Source organism: Ranitomeya imitator, chromosome 4 (genome assembly GCF_032444005.1).
Source record: "Ranitomeya imitator isolate aRanImi1 chromosome 4, aRanImi1.pri, whole genome shotgun sequence".
NCBI lineage: Eukaryota > Metazoa > Chordata > Amphibia > Anura > Dendrobatidae > Ranitomeya > Ranitomeya imitator.
The window spans coordinates 428,421,857-428,434,295 of NC_091285.1; the positions used below are offsets into that span (position 1 = coordinate 428,421,857).

At 41.8% G+C, this 12,439-nt stretch overlaps 1 protein-coding gene across 2 annotated transcripts in view; it reads right to left on the minus strand.

Moving 5' to 3' along the window:
* Positions 1-4,206: 4,206 nt before the first annotated feature.
* LOC138676332 (neuronal acetylcholine receptor subunit alpha-3-like) overlaps positions 4,207-12,439 on the minus strand; it is a 108,527-nt gene continuing 100,294 nt past the window's right edge. For both annotated transcript variants that reach the window (XM_069765520.1, XM_069765521.1), the window contains 2 exons: positions 8,775-9,774; positions 4,207-4,454 (listed from right to left, as the gene is read on the minus strand). In XM_069765520.1, the coding sequence (XP_069621621.1) occupies positions 4,329-4,454; positions 8,775-9,774 (1,126 nt within the window). In that variant the 3' untranslated portion in view covers positions 4,207-4,328. The remainder of the gene's footprint in view (positions 4,455-8,774; positions 9,775-12,439) is intronic.

Consider the following 12,439-nt stretch of genomic DNA (forward strand, 5'->3'; position numbering starts at 1 on the left):
AATACCATACTAAGACCAAAAAAATTCTTCCTGCAATCATGTAGGTAAAGCATTTTTCAAGGTTAATTAATGTCGAAACATGAGTGTACTTACAAAGTTGTGTCTGCTCCGCACGTGGCCGTTGGGCATAATCTGGGAATAGGATCCCACAGATGGTCCTCCAATCTGCCTCAATCTCAAAAAAAGTTGTCGATGATGAGAACCCCATTATCATGATTTACTACAATACTCTGCCAAATTGAACATCTTCAGCTTTATTACTTGTTGCATAAGTTGATAGCCAGTGCTCTCTAGCTTCTCTGCTCCTGCAGGTCTATTTGAGACACGTCTTTGATCTTGTGAAAGCTAAAATAGTCATCTTGCTTGGTAATGGTCATTTATAGCTCACTACTACTAATGTTCTATGACTGCTGCTGAGACTGGGAAAGCAGGGTTACAGCTTTGTGGTGATATGTTTTGAGACTGCTGATGAAACTAGGAAATGTGTTAAATATACTATCTACAGATGGCTCTTTTCTTACATTCATTTTTGAATGTTACTGTTTTGTAGATAAATTACATTGTAACAATATTGGCTGCACTGTGCTAAATTATATAGATTGATTAAAATAGTCATTATTCAATTGCTTTTAGTCATTTATGATTCAGAAAATTGTAAGTGATTCAAAATGGAGAAAGTCAATAGCTTATTTCATCAAATTTCATACTCCCCTATATACAATGGCATACCGCCGATGGCTGCAGGTCACATGGCTTCTATAGGACCCATGAGTACGGGGGGCCAGATGCCAGCGCTGACACTGGGTCCCCCAGCCCCTCATGACAAGTTCAACTGTATTGGCATCCTTGATGCCAATATAGTTGAACTCAATGGTCAAAGAGGGAGTTTCAGATAACACTTCCACTTCCATCATTCTTTCTTGGTGTCTAACATCTCAGCACATTATACTGTATGGAGGACTATGGGGTGCATTATACTATATGGCGGACTATGGGGTGAATTATACTATATGGATGATTATGGGGAGTGCATTATACTATATTGAGGACTATGGGGAGTGCATTATACTGTGTGGATGACTATGTGGTGCAATATACTAGATGGAGGACTTTGGGGAGGGCATTATACTATATAGAGGATTGATAGGTGCAGTATACAATATGGAGGACTATGGGCCCATTATGCTATATCGTGGGCTATGTTGGGGCTACTGTAATATTTGAAGAGCTATATGTGAGCCATAATATTTAAAGGGCAATGTGGGGGGCATTATAATATTTGGAGAGCTATGTGGAGGCCATTATATTTGGAGGGCTGTGTGGAAGCATTTATACTTTATGGAGGGCTCTGTGTGGATCATTATACTGTATGAAAGCAATTGTAAAGTGTGAAGTTTTGTGTGATGTCCATCATTCTGTGTGGAGGGCTGTGGGGGGCCATTACATTGTTTGGAGGGCTAGTGAGGGCCTTTATACAGTGTGAGGAGGTGTGGAACCATTATACTGTATGTAGGCTTATTATACTGCATGGAGGGCTGTGTGTGGGGAATCATACTGTGTTGGCATCACCATACTTTGTAGGGGGTGTTGAGGTGGAGTACAGTATTGTCATCATACTGTGTGTGTGGAGGGTACTGTGAAGGAATTCACTGGGGGGGTCTCATATTGTGCTTGTGGGGGCACTTTTGTTGGTATCATAAATTATCGATGCAATGAAAAGGGAATATTGCGGCTTCAGTAGGAGGAAATTATTTTGTAAAGGTTGCAAAGTTGTGAGATATGCTCTTCTGTGACCCCACTGACTTTTTTGTGGGGGGGCAATTAGAACTTCAGCCATGGGGCCCCATGATTTCTATGTACAGCCCTGACAATAAATTGCTTAATTTGTTCCTAAAATGTATCAGGACACTGTACACAGAAACTATAAAATCTGCAGAGAAAACTATGCTCAAAACGATTATAGCTCACTTTAAGTATTGAAAATGTGCATTTTTTAAACTTGTCCAAAGGTCCACCTATTTGAGAAGGCCACTCCTTTATCAGACCAAGTTTTCTATGACATCCTTTTATTTTGACTGTATATTATGCATATTTGTCATCTTCTTTGAGAAAACCTGCCCCCATAAGACCATTTTCAATGCAGCATCCTGGTGCCATAATTTGTTTCATCCTATCTCAGTAGCATCCATATTTTTTAGGGCAGCTGTGTAATGTAATCACAGTCTGGCTTCTAGTACAGAGCATGCACATCTGTATAGGCAAAAAAGTTGCTCACCTTTATGAGAAAATCATCTATCAAATACCACCTTGTAACTCTTAAGAGAAGAGACCTCCAACTCTAACTTTTCCACCCTCTTTTGTTTCTCTGTGTGCCTTTCCATGCATGGAGTGCTGCTGAAGATATAATTTTTGCCCTTTCTAATAGACCGGTGCAAGACACCTGTGATATGAGTTCCTGACTCACACTGTCTGCTTACTATAGGGGTATGTTCACACGTTCAGGATTTCCATCCTTTTTTTTTCAGGACTGTTTTTTTAAAAAACTGCAGCTCTTGGCAGAAAACGCAGGTCCTTTTTTTGGTCCTTTTTTGTCCTTTTTTGATGCGTTTTTTGATGCGTTTTTTGATCCTTTTTTTTTATGCAGTTTTCTAACCCTAACCCTAACCCTAACCCTAACCCTACCCCTAACCCTAACCCTAACTCTAACCCTACCCCTACCCCTATTCTAACCTTAGTGAAAAAAAAAAAAAAAAAAAATTCTTAATTTTTTTATTGTCCCTACCAATGGGGGTGACAAAGTGGGGGGGTGTCATTTACTATTTTTTTATTTTGATCACTGAGATAGGTTATATCTCAGTGATCAAAATGCACTTTGGAGCGAATCTGCCGGCCGGCAGATTCGGCGGGCGCACTGCGCATGCGCCCGCCATTTTGCAAGATGGCGGCGCCCAGGGAGAAGACGGCCGGACGGACACCGGGACGCCGGGTAAGTATAAGGGGGGGAGATTAGGGCACGGGAGGGGCATCGGAGCACTGGGGGGGGGCATCGGAGCACGGGGGGGGCATCGGAGCACGGGGGGCGGGATCGGAGCACGGGGGGGCAGCCACACTCCGCCCACGCACTTCCGCCCGCTCCCCCGCACTTCCTGCTGCAGCGGTTCTGCACATCAAATCGCAGTAATACCCGCAGATATATTTTTGATCTGCGGGTTTTACTGCGGTTTTGACCTCACAATGGAGATCTATGGGTGCAGAACCGCTGCGGTTCAGGAAAAAGAAGTGACATGCTCCTTCTTTTTTGCCGCAGCTATTCTGCGCGGCTTTTTAAACGAAATTCCGGATCATGTGCACAGCAGTGACTGTTTTCCATAGGGTTACATTGTTATGTACCCTGCATGGAAAACAGCTGCGGAACCGCAGCGGCAAAACCGCTGCGGTTCTGCAGTAAAAAACGCACTGTGTGAACATGGCCTAAGTGTGTGTGTTGTTGACAATCTCCAGTTTATCCTTTGAAATGCAGACAAACAGTTTCTAATTATGAAGGAGGTTAGACCAGGAGATCATGGCTGTCTGACATTATATGTCACACACTGAGAAACCTGCTCTAAGCTATGGTAGAGTGTGGTCTTTCCCATGTGTTTTTGCTTTCTTATGATTGGGCAAGATCACAGAGGGGAAAAAGTGCACAATCCCAGTGAAAACTTTCTGATAACACCCAGTTGGACTTTATGAAAATGAACTCAATGGGTTCCAAATACTCTGCTAATTTCTCAGCAATGGAAAGGCAAAATAAAAAAACTAAAAATTATTTCACTCTCCAGTCACTATTGCATTGTGTTCCAATGTTTACATTTTTGTCCCATAGGTTGCAGCTGTGGAAAATACCAGAGTTATACTCATGTTCCCAGGCCCAGTGATTTAGAATGTAGATTCATGTTTTTTGCTAGCTTTTTTTTGCCAATTATGATAGATTTTAGGTTTTTTTTAAATGCTAAGTATCCTAACATTCACAGGTTTTTAGCTACAATGTGTGGATGTTATTGTTATGAAGCCCACTATGGCTGTAAAACCACTGTGCATGAATGTATCCTTATTTGTCTTTTTGTGTAGCTGGAAGGTCATGTGTACTGCCTATCACTTATATAACAGTCAGCATACAGATTCATAGCAAGAGGCACCGCATATAAAGAAGATTCAGTAGTACCATTTTATTTATTTCTCCATGCATTAGTCTCTTAATTATACATATTCAATGTACGGTATTCACAATAAAAGCATAGAAGGCGATTAATATTTTTCAAATTTTAATACTTTTCATTTGTAATACTTCATGAGTCACCAAACACAAGTGGTTGCAGAAACAGTCCAACAGTGCCCATGATGCAGACCAGTACAAACACCCAGAGGAAGATGCGATCAATGACCATGGCGACATATTTCCAGTCATTTTGAACCTAAAGATAAAAAGAATGTCAACATTATTATTACTTTATAACATCTACACTTTAGGAAGAGTTAAAATCCTGAAACTCTTTTTACAACTATGGCCTCATTCACTGGTCATCTTAACGACCACAAAACACTGAAGAAGTGCAGATCTTTCCAAGATTATTTTCTTCTGTAGGTTCCACTCCTGGTTTTGGATTACAAATAATGATGTAAAATACTGACGACCGTACTGCCAAGTGAAAGTGCTCTGAATTGTGGACGTCATGCCAAAGAAACTTAATTCTGTTTTTGAAATATTACTTGAGGTTATTTACTCTGATGTAACACACTAAAGGAAAATCAATCACTATGAACAAATAAATTCAGAGATCTATTCAACGATTCTTTATATTGACACCTTTAAAAATGGCAAGAGAGTATTTATCGTAATCTTAAGGCCCCCATGTACATTAGACAAATGTTGGTCAAATCCGCTAATATTGATGGGTTCATCCAATAGCCTAATGTATACGAGGCCTCCAACTCTCCCCCAACAAGTGATGTTGGGGAATATATGCATCTTGAACGTCCGATTTCTGACCATTGATCCTTTTGTTCTCTAATTGATAGACCGCCAGATATGTCAAGTAGTCTCATAAACAAGACAGGATTAGTTAGCAGAGCAATCATTATTAAATATGACAGTCAAGCAAAATACTTGCAGGCTAATCAATCAGCCGAACCTTTGTTCAGCCGACAGCAATCTAAAGTGTATGGGGGCTTTTGAAGGGGTCTGTTATAGATTAATAGCTCTTTGGGTAGTATTGTCAGGCTCGGACTGGCCCACCGGAGAACCGCCACCCGCCTTCAAGACGACACTCACCCTGCTCCAGCGATGGTCTCGGCGTCTGCACTGCAGCTCGTCCTGAACAAGCGGTCACGTGACACCGCTCATTAAGGTCATGAATATGCGCATATTCATGACCTTAAATGAGCGGTGTCACAGGACCGCTCAAGCAGGAAGAAGGTGCTTCGCCACGCCGCCGCCTGGAGTCGGGACAGAGCGCGAGGGATGTCGGCACGGCCGTGCAGTGGGACAGGTGAGTATGAGGGATGGAGGGACGGGGGGATGGGGGAGATGAAGGAGGACATAAGCCGGTGCGCCGAGCAGGAGCGGGTGAGGGTGCGGAGAGATAAGCCATGCATACAGGGGCGGAATATGAGCCATGCACACGGGGGGGGGGGGAATATGAGCCATACATACAGGAGGGGGAATATGAGCCATGCATACACGGGGAGATATGAGTCATGCATACAGGAGGGGTAATATGAGCTATGTATATGGGATGGGAGGGAGATGAGCCATGCATACAGGAGGGGGGTCATTATACAGTATGGAGCATCATGTGTGGCTGTTATACAGTATGGAGCATCATGTGCGGTCATTATATAGTATGGAGCATCATGTGTGGCCAATGGACATTATACAGTATGGAGCATCATGTGTCGCCGTTATACAGTATGGAGCATCATTTGTGGTCATTATACAGTATTGAGCATTATGTGGGATCATTATACAGTATGGAGAACTGTGTGCCCGTTATACAGTATGGAGCACTATGTGTGGGTGGTCATTATACAGTATGGAGCACTGTCTGGCCATTATACAGTATGGAGCATCATGTGTGGCCATTATGCACTATGGATCATCATGTGTGGCCATTATACAGTATGGAGCAATGTGTGGCCATTATACAGTATGGAGCAATGTGTGGCCATTATACACTATGGAGCATCATGTGTGGCCATTATACAGTATTGAGCATCATGTGTGGCCATTAAACAGTATGGAGAACTGTGTGTGGCCATTATACAGTATGGAGCATCATGCGTGGTGGCCGTTATACAGTATTGAGCATCATGTGTGGGTATTATGTGTGGCCATATTTTTTTTTGGTTATAATTATTGTCTATGAAACAGTGTGATCAGCAGTGCTAAATGGCTGCGGTTGGGACGTGGATATGGGTGTAACTAGTTGTGAAATGGGTGTGGTCAGAGGCGTGGCCTAAAAATTGCCGCGGCGCACTACGCGTGCCGCAAACTTTATACCTCCTTCCCTTCTTCAAAAGTTGGGAGGTATGGTACCACATCTGCCAGATCATGGAAAGTACCGCAAATCCCATAGGGAATGAATGAGGCCGAACGCAGTGTTGCTGTAAGTGATCCGTTACACAGCAGATGCAGAAAAACTGCCCGATCTGCTGCAAAAGGCGACTTTCACATCAGCGATTCTTGCCAAAGTCACTGCCGATAGTGTCATACTCACTAAAGGGGGAGGCAGCACTAAAAGTGCCTAGGGCAGCAGAAACTCTAAATACGGCCCTGGGGGGCTACATTATATTCTGTGGGGGGACTGCATTACACTCAGGGTACTACATTATATTATGGGGGGCTACATCATACTATATGAGGGGTTACAGTATACTCTATTGGGGGCTGCATTATATTCTGTGGTGGGGCTGCATTATTCTCTCAGGGGACTACATAATATTATGGGGGCTACATCATACTATATGAGGGGGCTACAGTATACTCTATGAGGGGGGCTGCATTATATTCTGTGGTGGAACTGCATTCTCTCAGGGGACTACATTATATTCTGTGGTGGGTGGCATTATACTATATGAGGTGGGGCTGCATTATACCCTACGGGGTGCTATATTATATTCTATGGTGGGAACTGCGTCATACCTATTACTGCTAATTGACGTTAGCACAGTGATCAACTCACAATCGTTGCCATTGGCTAGCTTCAATTTCATTTTAAATCTATAAGTAACACAAACATACTGGTTTTGAGCAGTGGGACATTTGTTCTCTGCCTTTTAAGTTTTAGGAACAGAAAAACTGAACGTGGAATGTGGAGCGCACAGATCTGTGACAAAAATGACCAAAGACATACTTCAGTAAGAAAATTTCTACAAAGTCATGTCTCGTTGGTACAGAACCCCTGAACTTCCGCATTACTTAGGTTTAAACAAATCAAATCTATGTTGGAGCTGTGGTTCCTACAAAAGCACGCATTCCCACATTTTCTGGTTATGTCCTAAAATAAAACCGTTCTGGAGAGAGATAGAGTCGACTTTATGAAAATTAAAATTCCTTAAACATTCTTTAACCCCTGTAGAAGTTTTACTATCTTGCCCCTCTAAATATTTTAAACCAAAAAAACACGACCTGCTAGCGCTTACGGTAGGAGCCGCTAAACATCTAATTCTTTATCATTGGAATCAGAAAGCACCCCTACTCACTCAGAATGAACAAATAAAATCAATCTGATATGACGTCCTAAAGAACTTCTGCTTGGAAACTCACATCCATCCACAGTTCCTCAAAATATGGAACCTCTGGACAAATAATACTCCAAACTCTCCACATCGTGGCGTACAGTCCACATCATACCTATCCTAATCTACGTTTCTTCCTACCTCCCCTCTCTTTACCCATCCCTTCCCACAAGTTGGTCCCTTATGCTGTTATACTTTGTATTCCACTTATCACATTGCTTCTATAACCTGATGCTGATCTGACCTCTCATATAGCTTTGGACACTCCAGCTCAGTTCACTTACTGTTGTTTATTGATTATTTCTAGGTATTGGTTATTTTTTGTTGTTTCTCTGACCTTGCTTTGTAATACCAACTGATGTTTCGGATAACTAACTTGGTCAGTAATATGTATACTGTTTATTGTGCAAGAAATAAAGAATTATTACAAAAAATAAATGCAAAAGGCGCCATTAATTATCATGTTCGTCCGGTATTTTCTTCTTTTTTTTTTATGTAAAAAGATCTTCTGCATGTTGGGCTTTTGGTTTTGTTTGTTGTGCTTTATTTTATATCCATTTTGTAACAAATCTGTTTTCCATATGAATCCTATTTTTCTGTTCCCAATACCGATCAGAGAAAGAGAACTCAAAATGTAGGTGTGAAAAGAGCCTTTTAGGATTGTTTAACTTTAACATTACTTTTTTAACCATATAGAAGTTAATGGATCTTCACGTTTTGGAAAGCTCACCAACTTTGTAAACCGGATATCTGCAAAAGAAAATATATGGCTGAGACATGAGGTGGTAGATTGCACTGCTCATAAAAGATGCAGCACAGTGTATTCTTAGTACTAGATACAGAATAACTGTTTGTTTCCACTACTTTTTAGTGTCAAGAGCCATCCTCGTAAAGCTAGATCACATGACCTACCTGTGTGTTAAGGTGCAGTCTATTCCTAAAATGAAGGTAGATTCGAAGAGAAACATGCATGTGTATATACAGAAAACCCCTCTTACCTCTTTGGCTTCATTTTGTGCTCTCATGTTCCCTGCGATAAAATGGACGTTTTCAATGGCCTCTTTCATCTCCGATGACAATATTGAATTTGAGAGGAGATTGTCCAAGGATTCCATGCTGCACCCGCGGGTAATGTTGCAGGCAATGTCAGATGTATACAATCTTTTCATCTGTCCACACGGGCAAGAATTGTCCTGGCAGAAGAATTGCTCATTACAGCTTCTATTCTCAGAACTGCTGATGCTACTTATGTTAAAACTATCTGTGATAAAATTAGGTTTTACTGCATTTTCTTTCAATGGTCGAGTCAAGAGCATGATTTTTGGGAGTTTCTCCAAAAATATTCTCTTGACCCATTGGGGCATTGTGTGCGTTTTGGGAGTTCTGTAGTGCACATTGATTACAAATACAGTAATAACAATAGAAAGAGTTACAAATATCATTGTAAAAAGTAAATATTCACCAATCAGAGGAATTACCAAGGAGGTGGATGGAATAATTTCAGTAATAACCAGGAGAAATACAGTTAACGATAAAAGAACAGACATGCACAAGTTAACCTTCTCCCCACAATCTGATGGCAAGTAGAAAACCAAGATTGTCAAGCAGGAAATAAGAAGGCAAGGGATAATCATGTAAATGGTGTAGAACAATGGCAGACGCTTGATGTATAATGAATACGTGATGTCCTGGTAGATTTCTATACAGCAGTTGTACTTAATTTCATGCTTGTATCCAGGGGCACTGATAATGATCCACTCGCCACTCTCCCAAAATTCCTTCAGATTCATTTCTGTGCCAATCAAAACCAGATCAATATTTGCTTTATCATATGTCCAGGAGCCAAACTTCATGGTACAGTTCTGGTAGTCAAATGGGAAGAATGTTACATCTATCCAGCAGGAGCTCTTGAATATAGCTGGTGGCATCCATGTTATTTCTCCTGTGTGTCTTAATATTGCCTTCGCTTTATCATCCACCTGAAAGATCCCAATTGCGCTGAAACCATAAAGTATTTCAATCAATGGAAATAAGTTAGATATTTGCCTATATCTAGTCATTTGTAATACATATAATGCATAAACTGTTGTGAGTTCTGTTTTTGGGCTCCCTCTGGTGGTTACTGATGGTACTGGGTGACTTGTCTTTCCTGGGTCTCTGGGTTCCACCTGTTCCATCAGGATATGGGAGTTTCCTATTTAACCTGGCTTTGCTGGCATTTCCTCGCCGGTTATCAATGTATCCAGTGTGTCTTGTTACCTCTGCTCCCTGCTCCTAGAACCTTCTGGTCAAGCTAAGTTTGGATTTTCCTGTTTTGGTGTTTTGCTTTATTTGGTTTTTAGTCCAGCCTGCAGATATTTGTTTCTTTGCTGCTGGTTGCTCTAGTGGGCTGAAATTGCTCCTCATGTACCATGAGTTGGCACATGAGTTCAAGTAATTTCAGGATGGTTTTTTGAAGGGTTTTTCGCTGACCGCGCAGATCACTTTTGTATCCTCTGCTATCTAGCTTTAGCGGGACTCATTTTGCTGAAACTGTTTTCATACTGCGTATGTGCTTTCCTCTCATTTCACCGTCATTATATGTGGGGGGCTGCTATTTCTGTGGGGTGTTTCTCTGGAGGCAAGAGAGGTCTGTGTTTCTTCTAATAGGGGAAGTTAGATCTTCGGCTGGAGCGAGACGTCTAGGATCATCGTAGGCACGTTCCCCGGCTACTTTTTATACTGTCATGATCCCAATGGCAGGGGATCACTAAAGGACAAGCACAGATACAAACAAGCTCTAGGGCGATGGAACCTGAGCTGACCGCGACCCTGAACCTAACACACAAATAAAAGTAGCCGGGGAACGTGCCTACGATGATCCTAGACGTCTCGCTCCAGCCGAAGATCTAACTTCCCCTATTAGAAGAAACACAGACCTCTCTTGCCTCCAGAGAAACACCCCACAGAAATAGCAGCCCCCCACATATAATGACGGTGAAATGAGAGGAAAGCACATACGCAGTATGAAAACAGTTTCAGCAAAATGAGTCCCGCTAAAGCTAGATAGCAGAGGATACAAAAGTGATCTGCGCGGTCAGCGAAAAACCCTTCAAAAAACCATCCTGAAATTACTTGAACTCATGTGCCAACTCATGGTACATGAGGAGCAATTTCAGCCCACTAGAGCAACCAGCAGCAAAGAAACAAATATCTGCAGGCTGGACTAAAAACCAAATAAAGCAAAACACCAAAACAGGAAAATCCAAACTTAGCTTGACCAGAAGGTTCTAGGAGCAGGGAGCAGAGGTAACAAGACACACTGGATACATTGATAACCGGCGAGGAAACACCAGCAAAGCCAGGTTAAATAGGAAACTCCCATATCCTGATGGAACAGGTGGAACCCAGAGACCCAGGAAAGACAAGTCACCCAGTACCATCAGTAACCACCAGAGGGAGCCCAAAAACAGAACTCACAACAATAAACTATATGATTCAGCAATGCATATACAATTTAGGATTCTTAATAGGCCTCAAGAATCTACTATGAGCCAAAATGTCTCCACTAAAATGTTTAAAAAACAAAAACAAAACAAAACTCTTTTCTGTGAATCATTGATCTTTATGTTGCCCATATGCAACTTTTCAGCTTTAGTTCTTTGGAAAGGATAGATGTTGGGAGCTGACACATTATATTATGTAAAAAGATCAATCATCAGCGGCTCCCTGGAGGTGGGGCAACACAAGGGATGTGAAACAGAGGAATGACATTATTTCATAGCGCCACTTACGTGGAGCAACAGCCATCTTCATTACAATGAGGGGCTCATAGCAAGAAGAGCATGCCGGTTGATAAGGAAGAGGAGTGATGTACTGTAGGATGGAGCTGAGGAGTGAAGTACTGATGTTATCACTGATTAGAGGGATTTAGAGAAGTGCAGTCTGGTAGGTGTGATATACCATAGGAAGAGAATATATTGAAGGGGTGGAAAGGATACTTATTTTGCAGGAAAAGGTGTGTATAGGGGGGCTGATGTATGGAATTGTTGAATGGAGTGATATACTGCAGGTGGAGGCTGTATATAGAAGGGCTGAAAGGAGTGATGTATTATAGGATGGGGCTGTATACAAGGGGTTTAGAGAAATAATGTATTGCAGCCTCCCACGAACTTGATTTCCATCAATCTCCATTTTCCTATGACTCTTGTAAAGCCAGTTAATGAAGAGGAGGTTGATATTTACGCAAAACACTGATCACCTGGGCTTGGTTTTAACATTCATTTTGTGCTGACAGACTCTTTTTAATAATTTCACTTTATAGCTACATATTGTTGACCATGTTGCACCCTCAAAGGGAGACCACAAATTTAAAGAGTTTATCCCCTTTTATAGTGAAAGTGAACCCCAAAAGGATGCAGTTGTGGCACCATATTGACGGCATGTTGTGAGGGTAGGGAGCATGATTTTTACCTCTCTAGACAACTCCTGTTATTTTAAATATATTACATTGTGTTGTATTTTGGGTGCTATCCTCCTGGAGGATGCAGTTCATGCTAGTCAGGTGTGTTAGGGTTAACTGTAGGACCAACCCATGGTTGGGGAGGAGTAATAAAGACATGTGAGTTAGTGTCAGTTTTGGTTTAGTTAGTTCAGAGATAGAAAGAAGGAAGTAAGGACACCC